Source organism: Eleginops maclovinus, chromosome 4, assembly GCF_036324505.1.
Source record: "Eleginops maclovinus isolate JMC-PN-2008 ecotype Puerto Natales chromosome 4, JC_Emac_rtc_rv5, whole genome shotgun sequence".
NCBI classification, from domain to species: Eukaryota; Metazoa; Chordata; class Actinopteri; order Perciformes; family Eleginopidae; genus Eleginops; species Eleginops maclovinus.
The window spans coordinates 7,092,421-7,116,277 of NC_086352.1; the positions used below are offsets into that span (position 1 = coordinate 7,092,421).

The window sequence follows — 23,857 nt, forward strand, 5'->3', positions numbered from 1 at the left end:
CACAGGCAGATGGACCGTTTAGGTTGTGTTTTGGTGAGGGGTGGGGGGCGTGTAGTCATGTCTGTGGGTGTTCTGTCCACCTTGGAGTCCCGTTTCTCCCTCTTGCATTTTCTGTGACCTAAAAACTAGTCCGGAGCTGATGTGTTTCTCACTCCAACGAACCCCCCCCCCCCCCCCCAAAAGAAAAGGATAATTCTTGCAGCTTAAACACGCTCCGACCTTCCTACATCCAGATAACGATGGGAAATAAACACCTCACATGCCACTTATCACTTTTTCAACACATATTTACAACATGCATGTGCACTTCTCCCAGAGGAGCTCCCGGAACCCGCTCCGCATGCACCTCAAGTTGACAGAAAGCTGCTGATTTGAGAAGTATGAAAAAGAAAGGCGCCGGCTGCTTACCTTCCTTTTTTAAGGCATTGATGATCGACTTCATTGTTAACTCCTTTTTGCTACTCCCACTTCACGGTTTGTGCATATCACAGGACTTTATTAGAGCCCGACCGTCCCTTTCAGCACCGCGGACAGCGACTCCGCGGAGAGGATCCACCGAGCGCAGCGCACATGATCCCGCTCGCACCTTCCGCTACCAGCCTCCCTGTGAGCCAGCGACCCCCTCCACTAACACACACATGCAGACACACACACATGACTTCCATAAGCCCGCCTCTTACACACACCTCCCCTCTCTCCCTCTCTTCTGGCTCCCATGAGAGAGAGGCTGCTCTGCTGCACAGCGGAGCGGAAACACTCAGTGGAAGCAGAAGGGATGAATACAAAGTTGTGGCGTTTGATGTAGTTGAAGTAAATGACTGAAAGGACCGAAAAAACACACATATCATTCAGACTAGTTAACTTCAGAGACACGTATAATAGATATAAAACAATCTCAAAGAGATGCAAAATTATTACAACTAGGCGCATGATTGCTAAATATAGACACCAAACGTATAAAAGGATATGCAAAATGTCTGGAAGTGAATGCAAAACAACAACAGAGCAATAAGAATGACTAAAATAATGAAATGAGGTGCATGAGATCACAGAAATACTCAGAATAGATGACTTTAAAACTCCAAACTAACCGGAACAAAATGCCAAACTACCAGAATAATATGGTAAATCATCCCAAAAGTGGAGGCCAAAGGTCCCGAAAAAGATGCAAAACTACTTCAATAAATGCAAAACCACTGCAAGGAGACCCAACAATACTAATAGTAGATGCAAAATGACCAAAACTGGAGGCACAACAATCACAAAGAGACCAGGATGAGTCAACAATCGATGCAGAACGACTCCAAAAAGACGCCAAATAACTAAATATAGATTCAAAATACTACAAAGATTTCAAAAGAAGAGGCAAATCGATCCCGGTGATACAATTTGACCTTAAGACGAGTAGGTTGGTGCCACACGACTACTGAGCGTCACAAACTGGCTTTAAATAAATGCCAAACCACTTAAAGGAGATGCAAAATGACAGAGAAAGAGATCCAACATGTCTTTTAGGGACTAAAGGGAAGCAGAAGGACTGACAGCATAGTTCAGGCATCTTTGCTCATGCCTTTCCTCATAATGGTAACCATGGATGGATCCAAAGGTATCACTTCGTCATTTTATCCTAATAGTAAAATGAATGTGAAACTACGGACAAACTGAACACAGATTACTCTCCCCGGGTTTGAAAAGCTTCTGCATCGACACACCGATCAGATCTTTGTTCCTGTTGGAAATCTGAAAGCTCTCTCTCTGCCTCAGGTGTTTACAGTCAGATCATTTGCACACATTACATGAATAAAACATGATGAGAACACAGGAAATAATACCTGACAGGGCAGATTGAAAACCCCAAGACACACACACACACACACACACACACACACACACACACACACACACACACACACACACACACACACACACACACACACACACACACACACACACACACACACACACACACACACACACACACACACACACACACCAGCTTTAAAACACCACCATATTAATTTAGAGATCCAAAAAAAGGTCAAATATTAATTATTTTACACAAAAAAGAGGAAGCTTGGTTTGTCTGGATGTATGCATGCTTTACACAACTCCCATTTACATAATATATACTGAACATATCAACATTAAAAGCAGTTTCATATTCTAGATCATATCTTTCAGGCTTTTCGGTTATGGAGATTTTGTATTACACTTCCATATCACTTTTGTACACCTGTTCTATAAACTAAATATTCAGATTTGTCAAACATCTTATTGTATTTCTTGTAAACAGGGTTTTAAAAATGCACATCAATTGTTATTTTCTTCTAGCATTTTGTCATTTTTCTTTATTGTATATCTCTTCTATAAACCTCTTTTTGGTTCTGTGTGATCATACTCATTTTGACAGCATTATGCATTTCTAGTAAACAGCATTTATTGATTCAGATATGATGAACATAACTCAATATTTAAACAGTAATTAAATTATGTATTTTTATTGCATTTATCTTTTTAATTCAGATTTATTGAACATCATTGTTTTGTATTTTATTTTCTAATTGTCCATTGGCTATTTCTTCCAAATGCCTTTTTAGAAATGAAGAATTATGGTTCATATTTTACGTAGTGTGTGTTTCTTCTGGGCTGGATAACGTGACTTTTAATCCAGTGACCTAGCTCCAGCTCTCAGCAGTAACCTATAATAGCTCATAAATGCTTTATTAAGACATTTAAATTGCACTTTAACCCTCTCTCTGTTACTTTATCATGTGCATATCGAGGCATGAAATGAACCCTGCTCAGTTAAAGGGATAGTTTGCAGTGCATCGCCCCTGTGCAGAAACAGACAGTAGCACCTGCAGGGAGCAGAGTAGTGTACTGCTGTGGACGTGTGCAGCAGAACCACACATTTAGAAACATAAAAGCTATATTAAGAATATCTTCGCCACTTTACCTGTCCGTGAGAAAGCAATTCTGTGACGGGGAACTGAAGCCGTCATCTGGGCTCTCAACAAAACCACTCCAGAGTCACAATAACACAAATAATAACCAGGTGAGGCAGAGGGACAATCTCTGCTTCTGTGAATGGAGTCCGTATTACGGCTTCAGAAAGAGGAGCTCACATATAGAGAGCACTTCAACTGATATTGTGCTCTAACAGTAGGTGTTAGTGCATGTAAATGGTCTACTAAATGTTAGTTTTTACTCAGGCCATGGTTTTCCACTCCAGCAATTTTCTATAGAGGAGTTGTGCAGTTTCAGAAAGAGACACATCTGGAAGGTAGTCATTTTGGTTTCTAGTTTTGTCTCTTTAAAGAGGCCAATGGAATTCAATGGTCTGCAGAGGCTGACATCCCTGTGTCTCTCCCACACACTGTGAAACACCTACATTGGACTCCTGTGGTTACTTCACTTACATGCTGTAGTGACATCACTATGTAACACTCGCGCTTCTATTGGCTAGCGCACCAACACATTTTTAATTCAATTTGTTGATAAGCTAAGGGGCGGGACATCTCTAAGCGGATGACCAATCACAACAGAGCCAGCCAGCTAACCAATCAGAGCTGAACGAAAGTAATATTAACTCAAAGAGTTTCATATAATCATACGTATTTAGATTCATGTGGTTTAATGTGAGTGGACAGGGGAGGGATTTAGTTTCAATCTTTTTATTTTAATCCAAATCTGAGTCATGAAGTAATATATTCTTCACTGGTGTCCACGTGTATGAAGCCGGCGTGGAGTATCTAGATGTTTTAAGTTGTCCGAAGTAGTAGTAGTGTAGTTTCCCACAGCAGACTAAATACTATCTGTCTCCTCATAATGAAGTCCTGATGAATTCTCCTTCACTTCTTCTTTCTTAGCCCCCTGCTGTTTCTGACAGAGGTTAGAGAAAAGTGGTTGTGGGAGCAGACAGAGGAGCTGATGGTTTGAACTATTGGACTGCAACCCCAGACTCAGCAGTTGTTGTTGCAGGGATAAATTATATTTTGATCGGTGATAGAGCGGTGAGCAGCTTCTTCCTCCAGGAACACATCCTTGTTGTTGCTAAGCAACTCAGAGGGGGACGGCACCATACATCATTAAAGCCCCACACACACACACAGAGTTCACACCTCCCTATGATGTAATGTACATTCATACGACTCCCTGTCTCTCTGCACAGGGTGTGTGATGTGCTGCTCGCGGTGTGTGAAGTCATCAGGTGACACGCTGTCCTCGTTAATCAAAGCTTGTTAGAGCCGTTTCCTCATTCCCTTTCTTTCAGTACGCCGCAACTTCAAAGCGTCGGGATGCAAATTCATCCAAGAACAGTGACCCCACTGAAGGGCCATGAAGCAGATGGCTACATGCAAAGCATATGTTGTCATAAAGTATGCACTGAAGCAGCCATGAGCCACCCTTCCATACCGCGCACTGACATCTCATACCAAATTTGCAGTATGGGGGAAAAGTGCTTTACCAGGCTTTTCAACATTTCAATAAATTGGCGGCAACAGGGAACAGGGGCCTTTATGAAAGGATGAATTAAGTTTGCCAAACAGTACACTGATACCTGAGAGGACTGTTGTTGTTTCCCATCCATATGAGCGAGATGAATGAGAAACTCCCCCTGGGGCGAACACAGGGATTTTAGCCTTTGCAGACCATTTACATGCACTAAAACCTATAGTATATAACACACTACAGGAAAGGGAAACCCCAGAGAGCAAAATAGGGCCTCTTTAAGGAGCCATACAACAACTAGAACTACTAACTACTGTACCTTACAGATGTGTGTCTTTTGGATAACGCAAAAACTCCAGGATAGATTTTCACAAAACTTGGTGGAATGGCGAATTATGATCTGAGGAAAAACTAGCAAAGATGTACTCAGTTGGCCGATACACACATTGTTTTTCACTTCAGGAAATGGCCATGGCTGAAGTCTACGCTGTCTGAGTTTTCTTCTGGTTTTCAGTGCAGCAGAGGTAAAATCCATGCATGGTATCCGTACAAAAAGGGATTCAATCATTGTAACGGATGTAGCATCTACAAAGGTTAGCACTGAATGTGACACCCAAGGACAAACCCCCCCCCCTAACCCTAACCCCCCCCCACACACACACACACACATATTAAGCAACAGGTAATGTGCTGGTGCTAATAGCCCATATTTATCAGTACATGCAGGTCACACGGCTCCCCATCATATATCTGAATCTCACATCACCAATCAATACTAACGAGTGGGTTCACCCAGGGAGGAAGAAGGCTCCCCTCAGGGCTGGATATGCTAATCTCCACATTATGCTCTCAGAATAATGTACCTTGCAGTAAGACGATATGCTTGAGATGTACAAATGTAAATCATCATGTCGACGCAATGAAACAAATGAATTAATCAGTGTGAAATAAGTTTTCCTGACGCTGACAAGATGTTGAAAGTGTGAGAGTGAATTTGTCCTCTTTCCTGATAACACTGCCTGCACAATCTGCCAAATATAGCATGGACCTGAGTGTGTGTGTGTGTGTGTGTGTGTGTGTGTGTGTAACCCACATTACAGTAGAAAGCCTCTTTAAAAGAGAGAATGCTCACGATGATGAATAAATTAACGATAAGTCATTTATTTATATGTAAATACATGTTAAAGCACTTTGTTGTTGAGGCAGAGGGACGACTGAACTTCACTCTTTAATGAGATCATATCCGCATCATCAGCATAGAAATAAATAAAACAACCAATTTACACTGATTAGTTTTCGATGAACTAATACAAAAATCGAGCACCATTATACGGGGAAGAAGGCGTCCATAAAAGAATTCAAAACAATCTGGAAATTGTGAAAAATGTCTCAGGAAAATTGTCCAGGAATCAAGACAAACATAACCCAAAAACAACTGATTTAAAAAATATATAAAATGGAAAGAACTTTAAATGTTTGGGTAGAAACGATTCTTGGACTGGATTTGTTTTGCTCTTTTTAAAATGCCTCTATTTGAATGGCATATCAGCATCAAGTCAGATGTTGTATTTGCATCATACGCTTGCATGTTAGAGAAAGACAGGCAATCAATATATGTTGATTAAGTTTGGAGTAACTCATACAACATTTAAAAAACCTGGAAATTGTGGAAAAATGATAATCAACATTTGGCAGGGATTAAGTCATTAATAAGCCACAATATTTTAAATGTTTCCAAAGCAACCATAACCCCAACAATAACTGATTAAAAATATATCAAATGGATAGAAATATTTCCAGAAATGTCAAGGTAGAAAACGATACCTGGAGTTTATTTGACGTACGTTTAGACACATGCAGTCACAGAGCTAAATATAATAGGTGTTCTAATGAATGAAATGCCCCTTTTTTAATCAAATAGTGCTTTACGGCCACGGCACAGGATTAGGAACACATACAGATCTAACCAAAAGTGACCAATTTGGTTTTGAGTTCTGAGAAAAAGTCAGAATGTGTGTGTGTGTGTAAAAATAACCCGTGATGCACTGACATTCAGTCCCTGCTGCCCTGCACCAGCTGACAGTCTGTCCCACTGCAGACACGCACGCACACATTCACACACACACACAAAACTGCTTTTTTAAGCGAGATATTTTGCATATTTTCGGGGCTCTTGCATAAATGTACTCGTGTTCAGGTGTTGGAATGATCTCTAGCTTCAAGAGAACGAGGTAAAGCGTGTTAAATCCTGCAGCAGAAGGGGAATACACAAGTGTGACAGTATTTAAGGTGTGTGTGAGAATGAAAGTGTGTGTGTGTGGTCAATAGTGATTCCCTGAGGGATTATCACACTTTGGCAGCAGGCGGGCTAATACACACATCTGTCAATCATCCTTACTGGCTTACTGCTGCGTGGAGAGATACACACACACACACACACACACACACACACACACACACACACACACACACACACGTTTCGGAGTGACAGGCTATTGTGAGGAAGCTAAATAACTTCTTTTCACAGCGTATTTTAGGATTGAACACTGCACTGCGTTCTAATTTTTTTAAAGATGAGTTTTGTTTCTATTGTCTGTGCTCCGCTGTGACCCAGGCTGCATGGTATTATTGTTATTGTTTACTTCGTTGCTGCTAATGAAAGTCGCTATCTAAATAAGGAAATGTGTTATGAAATAATGGAAAAGATGTTTTCTCTCATTGTTATCGGTTTGCTGCAATAATAGGAATGTTTTCTAGATGCTGCATGTGTTGTCAAGTTGGTGAAGAAGTCTTCTCGAGCTGTTTTAGCACACTTGTGTTTTTTTATTTGCTTTGTTTTTGGAAGTGCAGCACGTTTTTCCTAATGGAAGTGTTGGTTTTGTTCAGATTACAGGGAAAAAGTGCCCGAAAATCTCATGAAATTAGATTATTTTAATTCAGATTTGCAGGGAAATGTATCAAAACGGGATTTCTGGGACTATGGAGTGGTGTGTGTTTGAGTATGACAACCAACACACACACACACACACACACACGCACACACACGGACGTGGTCATTTGCTACATATGAAAATGCATCGATGACATAGTACCGAAGATCACTGTAAGAACATTCCCGGATCAGAAGCCCTGAATAAACGGCAATCCGTGCCGAGCTAAAACCACTTCCGGAGAGCCATCAGCTTTAGTTTATGTGCATATGACATTAAAACCTTTGCATCTTGAATGTACAATATAATAACAATATGAATAATCTATAATAACGTAGTGTGAGAGCTATGAAAGGTACTTTTACTTTGGATACTTTCGGTACATTTAGCTTGTACTGTACCTACAGCAAGTACATTTAGAATTCAGTATTTTTAGACTGAAGTATTCCTTCTTTCACCTGAGGATCCAAGCACTTCTTCCAACACTCATGGTAACACGTTTCCATGGACAACCTATTCCACTCCTATCCAACAACCAGCGCATGTAGGTCTCACACACACACACACACGAGGTAACGGTATGAAGAACGTCACACTGCGTACGTAATCATCGCCCTTTAAAAGGTCTTTCTTTCTCCTCCACCAATCACGTGTCCTAATTCAGCTGTGCCGTCTTTGTCTCGGCACAGAAGTCCATCTACAAATCAGTGTTCCTCTAAAACACATTACAGACAAAGCTCTTAAATAATGATTTTGCTTTTCCCTGTGCATTTCATATCTGTACTGTATTACTATTCTTGTTTGTTTTGTTGACATTGCTATTGCTTTGGAGTCAATACAGGTGTATAAACCAACAACAACATTAGGAGAGCATACTAACAAGGATATAAGTGTGAGAAGAAGGGAGGTTAAAACTATGAGGGAACAGCATGAGAGAGAATAAACACTAATGGACAGCTGAAGTAACACACTAAATCAACACAGAACAACACACAAAATCACAACACGTTTCGGATACAGGCAGAAGAAGCTAAAGGAACTGTTTACACTATTAGGGTTACACTGCAGGAAAAGATGAGTTGCAGGAAGTAACCGCTAGGAACAGCGAAGATATGAGTTACCGGGTTCGCAATGAAAGCAGCATAAAGAAGGAAGTGATAAATAATAAAAGGAACCATGACGGGCTAAAAGGAATGTAAATTTCTAAGTGCAGTGTCAAGTGAGAAGAAGTCTCGAGGTTAAACACTAATGGTGAAGTCAGAGTAAGAGAGAAGGGATTGTTAAAACGGAAAAGGACCAGAAAAAATCGACATGAATAATCATTAACAGGGATTTGCAGAAAGACAGAAACGGGATGTACTACAGAGGGATGCTTGAATAAGAAACCATAAACACAAAACGAACACAGAACAACGAGACAGGTATACACCATAGAAAGCATGATGACATAGTAGAAGATACAAGTAAAACATTCCCATCAGAAGCATGAAAAACGGCAAATCACAGCTCTAAAGACACCGGAGAAGCATCAGACAGTAGTGCAGAATTAAAACTCTTAAGGGTACAATGAAAAAATAGAAGAATATAAAACTATGGAGAGCGTAGAAAGGACTTTTAACTTGGATACTATCAGGATACATTAGATGAGACAAAGTCAAACATTAGAATTCAGATTTAGACAGAAGTAATCCCTTCACCTGAGATCGAGCACTCTCAGCATATGGAACACGTTCCCATGGACAATATCACTCTATAACAACGCACGCAGTAGAGTCTCAACACAACACACACAGAAGAGAAGACAGGAACGTCACAAGGCGTACGTAACCGCTTTAAAGTTACTTCTCTAATCAGTGTCGCTAATAAAGGTGCGTTTGTTCACACAAAGAAGAAGAGAGACAGGAAGTAAACACTAAAGGGAACAGCAGAAGAAGACAGACAGGAAGTAAACATTAAAGGGAACAGCAGAGGAAGAACAGACAGGAAGTAAACACTAAAGGGTACAGCAGAAGAAGACAGACAGGAAGTAAACACTGAGGGGTACAGCAGAAGAAGAGAGACAGGAAGTAAACACTAAAGGGAACAGCAGAAGAAGACAGACAGTAAGTAAACACTAAAGGGTACAGCAGAAGAAGAGAGACAGGAAGTAAACACTGAAGGGAACAGCAGAAGAAGACAGACAGGAAGTAAACACTAAAGGGAACAGCAGAAGAAGAGAGACAGGAAGTAAAGTAAACATTAATGAGAAGACAGACAGGAAGTAAACACTAAATGGAACAGCATGAGAAGACAGACAGGAAGTAAACTCTAAAGGGAACAGCAGAAGAAGAGAGACAGGAAGGAATTCTGACAGGCTGTCCAGTCAGACGTGACAGAATACTCCTCACACCTCCTGCGGATTGAAAACCAGATCTGAACAAGCAACTGGAATCATTTGCAGAGATGCAGTCTGCAGGAAACTCACGCTCACAATTACACACATATGGGATACCACACCTTATAATTCAGGCAAACAGAGTTCCTGTTCTTTAGTATATTCATGCAATTAATAGGATTCAAGATGGATTTATTTGGTCGTGTGCACAGCAGGTTATGGGCATTTATGGCAACTCCCTCTGGAGAGACATTTGGTATTTTAGCCTTTGCAGACCATTTACATGCACACACATTTCAGAAAAAGGAAAACCCTTAAATAAAGTTCATTTTAATTGTATTATCAATTAGTTAAACTGCCAATAAAACCACAAATCCTTGAACTGTAGATATATATTGTTTATTTTTATGTTCAATTGTATTTTTAACTAATTTGCAAAGCTTTGTGAACATGCTGTATTTCACAATTTGGGATCAGTTGAGATCTCATATAATCTAAATCCTGAGAGGCTTGAATTGCATATACAGTATTTGGTAGTTAGCTTGATAACTGAGCAATATTTGATCAATTTGCTTTACTATCTTCCTCTGGATCAACTCATTGGATGTAAAATATAAGTAATTGTCAAAAACAAAATTCAAAAACAGCATTGCTTGCTAAGAATTGTTATTTGTTAAATGTAATTCAAGAAGCATCTGTCCTGTTAGCATCTCCTGAGAAGGGAAACCAGACTAAGCGCGATGCAATGCCTCCTTTCTATTGTATGTTTATCATTTGCTTAGGTGTTTCACATTCTGCACAAACAGCTTTTAAAGTAATCCTACACACAGCGAGCCTCGACGACGATTTGTAATCCGAAAACAATGACGCAACGCAACGCAAGATTTGTGTGGCTGAACTGTTACATCATGTGGACCGAGTCAGCGAGAAAAACTGTGAAAGCTACAGGGCTTATAGTGTTGAGATCACATCACTCTTCACTAACACACACACACACACACACACACACGATCAGCATTTAAACACACTAAAGCTGCGTTAAGCTGTAAGAGGCTCCACACGACACAAACTGTCTGTGGGCATGTATGTCAGTGTGGGTGTTTGAGAGAATACTTCATCTACCAATCAAGTTAAGCTCAATGGCACCTAATCCCATTATTCCATGCTACGTTCAAACATCCCCAAACTCTGTCATTCGTTATTGTTTGATTAAGGGACTCCTAGTGGTAGAGAAGTATACACGTGATGGAATAATGGGCAGCAAGTCGGTCATTATTGCTACTGACCCCGACAGATCTTTCATATTGTCCCGCTTTCTACACGGCTTCCACTCCGTGAATCATTTAAAGCAACACATTGATTACCAAATATTTTTAAATGATCCTATTATACTCTGTTCCAGCAGCGACAGCAACCTGACTTGAGGTTTTCTCTAACCGTCCAAGTCTGTTCACATTTTCATTTCCATGAACCAGTCTTTAAACACTAACAGGAGCCCATACTATGTTCCTGTTAGTGTTTATGTCCTGACGTTAAATTGACCTCTGGATGTCCAAATTGACCAATTAGACTTGAGTATTCAACTAACTCAATAACTTTATTGAGTCGAACAGTACGGGGCTGAACCGATGTTGGCAAGTCGATACACTCCAACCCAAACTCCACACCGGCTCAGACACAACAGGTCAGAAACAGAACAGAATGTGTAAAACCGACTCACTGCCGACGCACCTACCATGCTCTCACATTTAGGTTCAACAAGGTTTTTTGAGGGGGTAATCCTGCACCACTGTGTCTCATGTAGCCCTACACCAGGTCGCCTCCACGTTGTTGGCGTCCATGAGAGAGAGATAGAGGGCAACAACTGCAGGATTACATCTTTAGATTAGATTACTCCCTCTTTCATTTCCCTCCTAACCTCATCGTTCTCCGTCCTCCTTTAAATATTTATTTGTTTGTTCATCTTTTCTCATTTTCTCTTGAGCCCCATAATCCCTGAGTCATCTCTGCGCACCACAAACTACTGGAACGGCTCAGTGTTCATTTCACACGACTGCAGACATTTTCTATTGTCAGGCAGCCTTCTCTGCAGTAACCACCGACACGCGGACACACCGAACGTGATTTTATATTACTGTAAAGGTGCTTTAAAGCTGCTATTTATTGATGGTTCTCTGAATGACTTTGAATCTAAAACTCTCACTCCATCAGGTGTTGAACCAGAGTCTGCTTTCTATTACCGTTCTGCCTCCAAAGAAATTAATCAGTGTGTGCCTGGCAACCAAGCAACGAAGGTAATAAATAGCAAGATATGGAATTTGTTCAAAATTGTTTTCATCTTTGCATGTTCGTGAGAAATCTTTTCTGTGTTCTCACCTCCCTCTCGTTCCTCTCACACACAGATGGAGACGCAATAACTCTCAGACAGTTTAAATATATACTGTAGGCGCCATTGTGAATTTTAATGCAATCTCCAACCACAATGAACTCTTTAGGAAGCTCAGTACAAGAACAGAGTTTGTCTATCCTTTAGGAGGTTAAAGGGAAAGCTGAAGGCCTGATTTTCATGTGACTCGGTCAAAGGGTGTAGCATCGGTAAATTACAATTTGGAGCAAATCTATTGAACAAATACAACCTTTAATGTCAATGTGAGATAGGGTGGAGCTTTGCCTAACTAGTTTTTGATTGCAGCCACTTAAATCCTCACTCAAACATCTGTAAATCGTTTTCAAACCAAAACTCTGGTTCCATATTACAACAGATTCCTATCGTTAAATCCAAAGAGCTGTTGTATTTTTACTTTCATCAAAGGAGTTCAAGTTAAAATCCTGAAAGGTTCCAGGCACATCTAGTCCAACCCTAACCCAAGGTCCAGTGTCTTCAACTCTTTAAAAGGGATAAACCCGTGGAAAACGAAGCTCCACAATGACTTTTGAACTGGACTTAATATTGGAACTGAAAACTCAGATAATCTATACAACAGAGTTGTTGAACTTTTGTTGAAGAAAGAAAGGAGGTTGACTTTGTGTTATTTGGGTTTCTTGCTTTTGTAATAGCATTCATTCTCGCCTGACTGTGATGCAACGCCCTGTTTTACTGCGTTCCTGTATTTTATTAGTGGTTTCTTTAGCCATGACGTCACAATGATGGTATTGAAAGGTGGATGTAGTCAGGTAGGACAATACTGAAGGCTTGGGTGTGAAATATACGGCCTGCTACTGCAAAATACAGTGTGAGGGTTCGACTGTTTGTCAGCAGGATGAATGAAAAACTACAGTCTTGATTTTCTATTGACTTTGTGGAAAGGTGTGCCATGGACCAATTACATTTTGAAGCTAAGTTGATTAACACATACACAACATCTTCTTCTTTAATTAACATTTTGAGATAGGACTAACCCTTGGCGGGGAATTCCCTTACCAGTTTGTGATTGAAGCCACTTGAATCCTCACTTTTGTTATCACCTAGATTAGATATGTTTAAGTAAAATCCAAAGAGTTATTGTCTTAAGTACACCATGATCCTAAATTATATCAACAATTGAAGTAAAAGTCCAAAGAAGCTGTTGTCTAATGTCCGAACAAATCTAGTCTGACCCTAACCCTAACACTGACCCTGACCCTGACCCTGACCCTGACCCTAACACTGACCCTGACACTGACCCAAGTCCAATAATTGCAGCTCCCAATTTCTTAGAGCACTCACAACTCAAGCTTTAAAGTTGTGTGCTAAACAATCACCATCACTAGAAGAACCGTTAAATCCATCTGCAGAAGATTCAATCAAACCCTTCAGTGCAGATCAGAGGACACCTCGGGAAACCGACCAATCAGCTTCCTTGTAAGCAAAGCTGGAGACCGAGGCATTGACCATTTCTCCTGGCCTAATCGGCCCGCGATTGTCCCGGTGTGAACACAAACTTGAATCCTCTGGGCGAAGCTCTCGTAATCCCGCGGAGGGGATTATACCGGGAGGTCATTTAGGAGGATCAAACCAGAGGGGGGGGGATCTGAAATGTATCCCAAGGGAGATTCAGGAATGTGCGCTGCGTGGCAGGTGAGGTAAAAGATGGAGGGGCAGAGAAATAAAGCTGCTTTTCTACTTACCTATATCTGTCTCTTTGTGGTTCTTGACGAGTTCTGCAAGCTCAAAGTTCCCAGCAATAATGGCGACCTGGAGGGGGAAATAAAAGTCTGTTTATCTTTTCAATTCAGGTGCTTTTCACACCCGAAAAGCTCTCACGTCTTTTAAAAAGCCCTCGAAACACACCTTCTCCCCCCTCCCCCCGTCTCCTCTTGGCTCAGGACTTTTATTTTTATATTTTTTGTTTGTTTTTCTTTATTTGCCTGCGAAGCGTCTTTGAGCACTGTTTGAAATCGCTATATAAATGTCAGGTATTATAATGATAACCTTCAGATAGTATTGTAAAAGCACTACTTTAACACAAATATGTTGTGGAGACAGAAATATACATTTAATTATAGTATATTTTAACCAGCAATGAAGCAACGTTCAAAGACCATGTGCTTCCAGGCTGATTTTAACTCAGATTTCAAAAGGTACTCCATCAGAAACAAGAAAGAGGAACTTAATCGCAATAATGTCAGCAATTTCCTCCTCTTTGAACAGAATCTGACTTTGAACTTGATATAAAATCCTTCATGGCTTTAATCATCTGTAGCAGGGCAGTAATCTAGGACACACACACACACACACACACACACACACACGTTAAGTCACATGTTTAGTTTATGTGAAGAGGACAGAGTGAACGTTTTCTGTTGCCTTCAAACAACGGACGGAGAAAAGACGTGGATTATTTATTGGGTAAAAACACAAACTAAATCCATTGTGTTTTTACGAATAACCGATGGAAATACTTACTTCTTTGTAGTTGAGGCGTGATAAGTGTTTTAAAGCGTCCCCAATTAAGTTGTTACCAGATATACAGAAGAGTAATTCTATGTTTTCTAAAATTTCTCCAATATTTCTATATTTTTTTGTTGTTTCTTCTTAAATTCTGGACACTAACTGTATATACCTGGACAATTTCCCATACATAGACCTTAATTAGACAGAATCATTTGGATGCAAGGCCAAATTCTTAGTTTATCACAAGCTCCACTTACATGGTTTTGATCCCATCCTGCCTTTTGACAACAATTCACCAGATATCAATATCCTATCACCAGGCTGTAGTGATGGATTCAACATTGAGGGACCCCTACGTGTATAATATCAAGAAAATCCAATAACACACAGATTATAATTAACACCTTGTTTTATCAAACAGTTAAGAATGAACTTTCGTTCTCAAATAAGTCAAAAAATGAAACATTTCACCAAGTATTAATAGGTTAAGGTAAGGATTTGTTTGTAAAAAGGACAATTAAAAGCCGTTATCAGCATGTGTTATGGTGTTTCACTGTTTATGTGCAATGTATACTTTATCTACAATGCTATTACTGGCTTCTACTTCAATACACAAGGCTAATAACACGTAACTTTAAGTTCACAATGATGCTATTTACGTGTTTCTATTTGGTAACCTTGGTTGTGTACTTATTATATGTTTGTACTTTATCTGATCTCTGCCTTCCTATCTGCACTGTCTCTTTGCTTTAATGTAAATTCCCTTGCTATAGTGCAAACAAATAAATCAACACAACTTCCATGAACTATTCCTCTGCCTTTGACCAATTAAAACAAAGATGCATTTCCAGTGTGTGTCCAGCAGGGGGCGGTAAAGCCTGCCCCCCCCCTGTCAGTGACCCAGATCAGCTTCCTGTTGTCCCTGCAGGCGCATCACTCCTGGTGCTACAGCACACCTTAAGTCATGTGTACACACACACACACACACACACACACACACACACACACACACACACACACACACACACACACACACACACACACACACACACACACACACACACACACACACACACACACACACACACACACACACACACACACACACACACACACACACACGCGTCTCAGCAGCATTATGCAATCTCTGATTCCTGGAGAACAAAATCAGGAGGAAGAGATAAAAAGTGTATTATTAAAGCGGAGTTGGCTTGAGTAGTAATACTCTGCCGCCTCCCTCCACAGTTGACCTTTTTCTTCAAATAAATACTGAGAGAAAAAGCACTCGAGAAGCTCTAACCGACGTGTTTTCCATCCTCTTGAATTCTTCAACACGCTGCATTAATATACAATATCTTCCGTTTCGTGTGACTCAATTACTGAGACGCTGCTCTTCTTCATGTGCTGTTTCCTGTCAGCGGGATGCAGGATGTAAGAGGGACAAGGGGCTCAAATTTAGAAATTGCAATGCCAGCGATTTATTGTTACTTTCACATAAATCTATACCTGGAAAAACTACTTTTGCGACAGTTTTAAGGGACATTACATGCCAGTTCAATGATGCTACATGCAAAGAAATGAAGTGTGCCACCTTCTCAATAAAGGCATTCATATTAGGCCTCAGAAATAAGAAAGATGCTGATGTTATAAGGTCAAGATAAAAGGCAAAAGGGCCGGTGCTCGAGGTCTATCTGTGCCTGGAGGAGGGTGTGTGTCCTTCACCACTCTCTCCCACTCTCTCCCAGGATCTCCCATAATGCACGCCACCATGTGTGATAAATCGGTGACAGGATATTCTCCCACAGGAAGTCGGATCTGGCTCGTGCACGTGATGGAGTAACACGTCAGGAGGGAAGTGACAGTGATGAAGATCCACCGAGCACGGCGGGAAAAACTGACCGAAGCAGAACTAACTGAGAGCGAGGATGTCTCAAGCAAAACCAACGGCAGCTTTAAGACTGAATGTCTAATATGTGTGGGTTTTGGACACTTAAGATGTAACAGCCGCATGTTTTCCAACTCATTTAATAATAATGAATGCAGACAGGGTACAAGAAATGAGTTGAAGACACACACACACACACATACAGTGAAACAGGAACGTTCAGGTAAAAGCTGCTGTCTGTGAAACCAAAACAAAGCGCTTAAAGAGTACAATTGCCTTTAAAATTGCAAAAGAAAAGAGCTGAAAGACACCAAAATAACCGATGAGGAATAACTTAGTGGATGCATCACTAAGGATGAGTCTCTATATACACAAAATCACTGGATCCACAGTAAATGTAAAATACGCTTTGATGCACGGATGCATTTTTGGTACATTTAGTAAAACAAACAGATTTGAAATATCATTTGTATGTTTCTTCCTGTGTAATCCTATCAGCCTGGACTCATCTTACATGAGTTCCTGGTGCTGTTGCTGCCTATAATTCCCACTGAGGCATTAAAGGTGGGGGGATGGAGAGTGGGCTTCCCTGCTAGCATCTCTTGGGCTGCTGTACTCGTTGCTATGGCACCCCAACTCAGCTGCTCATTGGCTGTTCGGCTTGAACCAGGTTCGAATTGACAGTAATGGACCATACTTATGCACCTAGAAATATAGAAATACAGGACAAATTGTCTGCTTTTGCTTTTGCCAAATCTGGCCCAATGACATGAGGTTTGAATCTAGATTTGACGTACTGTACTGCATGTCACTAGTGGCGGTAATTTGCAGCACGCGACTCTGAACAATTAGGCAGACAGAGAAACAGAGGAGGAAAATCAGGTCTGACGTACAGTGTGTGCCAAAGGCGACGAGAAACAAGACAATGTGTGGGGGCAAACAGGCCAGGGTATAAAGGAGGAAGTGGGAAACAGACGATAATTATAATGAGGAGTGGAGGTAGGAATTAGATTAGAAGAAGGTGCAGGGGAGATATGAAATTGGAGTGAAAGGAAGAAAGAAAGTCAATGAAATCAGGTATTGTAGTGAGGATCAAAAGCTTAGAAGTGCACAGAGGTTATTTTACGAGGGAAATTCTGTTTGAGGAGACAAAAGAGAGTTAGGGGAAGTGGAGAGAACATGGCCAATTGTCGGAGGAGATTTTTAAATAAAGAAAAGGAATTTTTATCTCCGTGAAAGCCCTCTATCTGCAGAACGGCAGAGAGGATGATGGGAGTTTTCTGTCCTCAAATTCTCTTCCTTTTGTTGCACGCCACAATGGTGATCAGGCTAAGCTGACACACACACACACACACACACACACACACACACACACACACACACACACTCAGACTGACACATGATATTATCAAATGGCATGGCCACACACCCACGCTGTGTCCTAATTAAGAGCAGCGGCAGGCGTCCTTCAGCCCAGGCAATCACTTTTTATTAACATTTGCACTTTGCAGTTTTTCATTTGGCTCCTAATGATGATGTTTACATGAAGCTTCTCCTCCGTTCAAATGACAAGCGTGCAGAGGGCCTGCTCTCTGGGTACTAATGCAGACGGAAATGTCACTCACAACTGCATCTAGACTTCTGTGTTATATATTTAAAAGGAATCTATGATTTTATTTGGAAAAACATCGTCCCTGCTGCTTTAGAGACGAATCAGTTCCAGTTTTCAGGTAATTATCGTTGTTATAAATATTTTACAACATGCACATTTTATTCAAAGTCCTCATGGAGTTTATTTTATGGTATTTCATTTGAATGTGTTTTTATTGTCTTTTGTTGTAATTTAGTTTTTTTTCTATTTGTATTTCACACACCATCTCGTCTTCTCATTTTTCTGTAATTACATCGTTATGTTTATGTAAAAAAATAAACAATTAAAATATTTACAAAAAACATCAATATTTCTTCATATTTTTGTATTAGAATATTTAATTTTAAGTGCTGTGTTAAAATTCTTCAGGGACAAAAGGTGAAAGCCTATTCCGAACATTTTCCGAGTTAATTTTGAATATCCCAATTATTAGTCTCATTGATTACAACCTCCCACAGATTAGGGGAAGTTTTCCATTCATTTATGTGCGATTTAAGTCTTTTTTTGGGCCAAATCTAGGAGTCCTATTTTGAAAATGTTCAAAAATGTTCTGTTTTGCTTCTTTTGGGCAAGAGTGCTCTCATTTGGAGGTGCAGCGTTAATAGGGGTTGACTACGGTGGCTGGCAGGTGCAAATGCAAAACACTTAGACCATAGAAACACGCTTCACTTTCATATTTATATTTCAAGGTTCAGGCACATTAGCTACAGTGTAGAAAAGTAGTGCAAGGACAAGTCTACATATAGAAGAACACAATGTAAAAGGAAGATGCAAACACATTATGGAGGCACTTTACAGCTCAGGTGTTTGCATCGTTTCTGAAGCTGCAGCACGTTCCTTCGAATTGAAGTATTTTGGGCCGTTGTAAGGCGTTTGGACCTTTAGGCCACCGTAGCTAACAGAGTGGAAGACTGATTGTAGCTACAAATCCAGCACCATGGTTATTACAATTTAGTGAGGAATAAGTCGAGGGGTCTTCTGTCCACCCAACACCTTTGGGATGAAACCGAGCCGGACCTGATCCCCAGCACCTGAGTTGGACTTGAACTTATAGTCGTGTAGCTGAATGGAACAGAATCCCTGCAGCAGGGGTTATGAAATGTGGTGAAAAGGTTGAAACCCGATGAGTGACAAAGTGGTCTACAAAATGTCTTAATATACGTTTGCATTTTAGTTTTGTGAAGCACTTGTCCCTCTTTTCTTCTTCTACATCAGTTACTGAATTTCTGTATTTTTCAGATCGAGGCCACTTTAGAGAACAGGCCTAAACTTGTTGGATAGAGCTTCTGGCTCCATGTGTAGGTGGAGAGTGCAACTGTGATAAAGATAGTAAGAGCAAGAGAGCGAGTTCCTCCTCTCGAAAAAAAGAGAGAGTGCAAAGCATGTCTAGTGGCTGCTTGTTGTTCGGTTTCTGTCAGTGGAGATCTGCTGTTTGTGTCTCTATCCCAACACATTTCTGCCCAAATGTTTTTCGGAAAGCTGCTGGAAATGTTGGCAGCAGAAAGAAAGACAGCATCTCTTCTCTGTGAGTCTGACAGACTGAAACCATTTCCTGTTCAAAACTGGCCCCTTTGTTTCACACATTCCTGCACAAGCTATCTTTCTGTTGTTATATAATGATGCTTTTATCACCGTTCTCAAAAGGACAGCTCCAAAAAATGACTTGCTATCTCTAAATGTTGAGATTTTCACTCACTGTGAATTTAAAGATTCTTAATATAATGACTTACAGATTGGTTTTGTTCACCATAATGGTTCAGAAATTGGCTTTTTTACATTTTAATTGATTAAAAGTTTCGTAGAAAAGCAGATATAATGACATGCAACTTCAAAAATGATGATTGATGAGAGAAAAATGATAGTTTGGTTGAACGCAAAAGGGTTTTTCCAGCTAATTTAACAGCCAAATGTTCCAATAAACTACAAAACGGCATCAAACATCATCAGAGTTTAAATGGGGCGACTTTATCTACCAATCAGAGAGTCAGTGATTGGATTCCCAACCCCTGCAGTCAACATGTCAAAGTGTCATTGGATAAGATACCCTTAATTGCTCCTATAGGCATGTCTAGGTATGTCACTCTTTAAAACCGTCAACTAAATAACATGTAATGTGATTTAAATGTAGACTTTTTAGATCTAGCTTCTATAAGAAGACATTTTATGTTCATTTTCAGTTTTATATTTGTGTGTTTTGCCTCTAAAGTGACATGTTTTCATGCTTAAATGTGCTTTATTTAGAGAGCACAGTCTCTGGCTCTGTTGTGATTGGCCAACCCGCTCAGAGATGTCCCGCCCCTTAGCCTATCAGGTATAATGTGTTGGAGCGTTAGCCAATAGAAGCACGAGTGGTCCAAAGTGATGTCATTGTGTTCAGGAACTAAACACAGGAGTCCAATGTTAGCCTTTGCTGACCATTTACAAGCACAGAAACCTACAACAGGAAAGAGAAAACCCCCCAAAAAGCACGATGGAGCCCGTTTAACTCTAGAGTATAAGAGATGCTTCCTCTCTCTCTGAACGTCCACAGGCATGATGCAACAGATTATTGATCCTGCTCTCCAACAGATCTGCAATTACGTCCGCACTGAGCTGCATGCAGGCCGAGCGGTAAACACCGTGATGTGATGAGCGCTCAGCCCGGGCTCTCTCCTCTCAACAAGCGCTCCCTCTAATCAAGCGCTCCACTGGAGAGGCTGTGGAGGACCCCGTGGGACTGTCTGTCATAAACGCCTGCGTGAACACCCTCCTCTGCAGCTCAGGAGGAGGTTAAGAGTCAGTCGTCGCAGAGACACAGCTCCGAACGCTGCCGGGTTTCTGCCTGATGATTAGATGTGTATAAACACAGTGGGAGAGTAACTAAGTACATACAGTACTGAATACTTGAGTTCAGTTGCTTGTATTTTCACTTTATGCTATTTTACTCCATCACATTAATTGTACAGCATTGGTTAACAGCTACTTGCAGATTCAGATAAAACTAAATATTAGGAGGTTTATTATCTATTAAGATAGCGCATTACAAAGACCTTTAAGTTAGCGCCACCTTTTAAAAGCTGCGAAGTTAAAGTGATGAACACATTAATGCCTCACTTTTAATGCAGTGAGATAATAAATGCTTTATTCTGAAAAAAGGATCAGTTTTGGTACTTAAAGTTTATTTTGAGTCTTAAACTTTTGCACTTTTACTCAAGTCGTGACAGGGAGTTGCCTGAAACACCTCCATTGGACTCCTTTCTTCACTTCCTGAACATAGTGACATCACTACGTAACACTCACGCTCCTATTGGCTAGCGCTCCAATACATTGTACGATGATACGGCTAAGGGGCGGGACATCTCTAAGATGTTGACCAATCACAACAGAGCCGGCCAGCTAACCGATCAGAGCAGACTGGGCTTATCGTCACGCACACACTCAAACTGTTAAACTCCTGTGTGATTGTGCAAAATAACTTTGTGTGTTTAATAAGTTTTGGCTCGTATTGCCGGATTTTAAATTGTGTTTAAAACTGGATTTAAAATGAGTTTCCTTTTAATTTTGTTCAGTTTGAAGCATTTCAAATTGCCTTAAATCAACTTTTTTTAAATAATAGCAGTTTTAAATCCTTTAACATTCCCAATGTAGTCACTCAGAGAACAGCATGCTCTTCCTACTACAAAAACACACTTTCAGGAGTTGTATGAACTTCCTCTCACAGCTAGATTTGTTTTTCAGCGTTCCCCAAAGTTGATGAAACACACGTCTGTTGTAAAAAGCTGAGAAGCTAAATGACTAAACGGACGCTCTCGAGCTCTCGATGTTCGTTTGGTTCTCCTCTACAACGGAAACAAATCTAATGCTGGGCAGGAAAAAGACATTTGCAATCCCATGTTGCAACTGACCTTGACCGTAATGCACTGTTTCCATGGTAACAAATGAGATGAAGACCTCATAATATGTGCTGCTACTAAAAATGTTTCCCCCATGCAGCGAGCTGTTAATCGATCTCCTGTAATCACTTAGAAGCAAACCAAACGCTGGAGAATATGGGTTTTTTTAACGTGTGTGTGTGACTCTACCTGAAATGGACTCTGGCTGTTGTAGTTCTTCACGTCTTTGTCGGCTCCGCGAACAAGCAGCACTCTGGCACAGTTATCCTGTGGAGGAAAGAGGACACAATGAGTAAAACAAAGCTGGGAAAAAGGTTTAAAACAACACAGAAATCCTTTCATTTTTCCTACTTTTTGGAGGAAAACGACAGATTAGCTTCCAGTGACTTTAGCAGAAACCTCCAGAAGTAGTGGCTGAACATCCAAACACTGCCACAGGAAGAGGAATACAAAAAAAAAAAATCTACTACCTACATGAGGAATGGAGCTTGTTGCGCTGCTAAGTGAGTATCTATCTCTGCACTCAAACAGAAAGAGGGAGTGAGATGGAGAAACGTAGAGAGAGAAGAACAGAGAGCTGGAGAGCGCTGAGGGCTTTGAATCTGCTGCACAAATCGCCCACAAAGTGCTCAACCACGCATGCACCGTGCACACACACATGGACATAAATACTTATTTTAGATCCACAATAAGCTATTGAGAGTTGCTCACACAGAAACACAAGCTTAATCTGTGCAGTGTTGACAAATGCCAGCGTTCAGACATTAAACATGTTATTCAAAGGATGCAGGGGTGTGTTATATTTACTCATGTGGAGAGGAGCCATCACACATGTATTCCCATACATTGATAATGACGCTGGCAAATAGAAATGTATGACAGTCGTGGATTAATGCATTCAAATGTTGCTACTTCCTGTATGATTGTGCGTTATTTATGAACCAAGGGTCTTAATCTGAAGCCTGCTCTAAACACAGGTCTGAATAAACAATCGTGGAGGGTGGTATTTTACTCTTATGGAGTGGAGACATTCCCATACATTTATAATGACGCTTACGAATAGAAATGTGTGACATACATCATTAATTAAAGCATTTTATTGTTAGTACTTCCTGTATAACTGTGCATTATTTAGGAACTAAGGGTCTTAAACTTCATGTCTTCAATTGTTTATTATGCAGCCTAATGCTACTCGCTCTAAACCCAGGTCTAAAAAAACCAACGTGGAGAAGCAGCGTTCAGTTCTGCAGCTCAATACATTACATCACATGTCACTTGTGAGGCGCTTTTATCCGCTGCGCCCCAGACTCCCTATATCTGATACAAACTCACACTGATTCTGACAAATGGCAGCAAATAGAAACTCAAATCTTATTCAAAGGATGCATGAGTGTGTTGTTCATTCTCACACCACATGTGTTTCCATACACTTATAATGACCCTTGCAAATGGAAACGTGTCAGACTTATGAATAAAAGCAGAGGTATTTTAGCTTTTAGGGAAATGTACAGACTATAGAGACAGAGGGAAGCCATGTCTATGGAATATCAGCTTTAAATGGGTTTCTCTTGTGCGTTTCATGTCCAGTTAGTGACTGAGAGAGAGGGCAGTGGAAGAAGGACTCTCACATGTTTTTATGCAGACGTTTTTTCAGTTTCTTTAACAGCGCTGGAATCTGCTCTGTGAGGAGAGAGAATTCATGAATATTGATGATGTACAGTAAGCCGGCCTGATAACAGAATAATCCAGTTACATCAACCCCCTCTGATTCAGTCATCATCATCCTCTTCAAGCTGCAGCTCTCCAGAGCTACGTGGCAG

At 40.6% G+C, this 23,857-nt stretch overlaps 1 protein-coding gene across 1 annotated transcript in view; it reads right to left on the reverse strand.

The window, feature by feature from the left end:
* Window positions 1–23,857, reverse strand: part of shank2a (SH3 and multiple ankyrin repeat domains 2a) — a 200,651-nt gene that overhangs the window by 81,232 nt on the left and 95,562 nt on the right. The window contains 2 exon segments of the mRNA XM_063882408.1: window positions 13,864–13,930; window positions 22,227–22,304. Of these exon segments, the coding sequence (XP_063738478.1) occupies window positions 13,864–13,930; window positions 22,227–22,304 (145 nt within the window).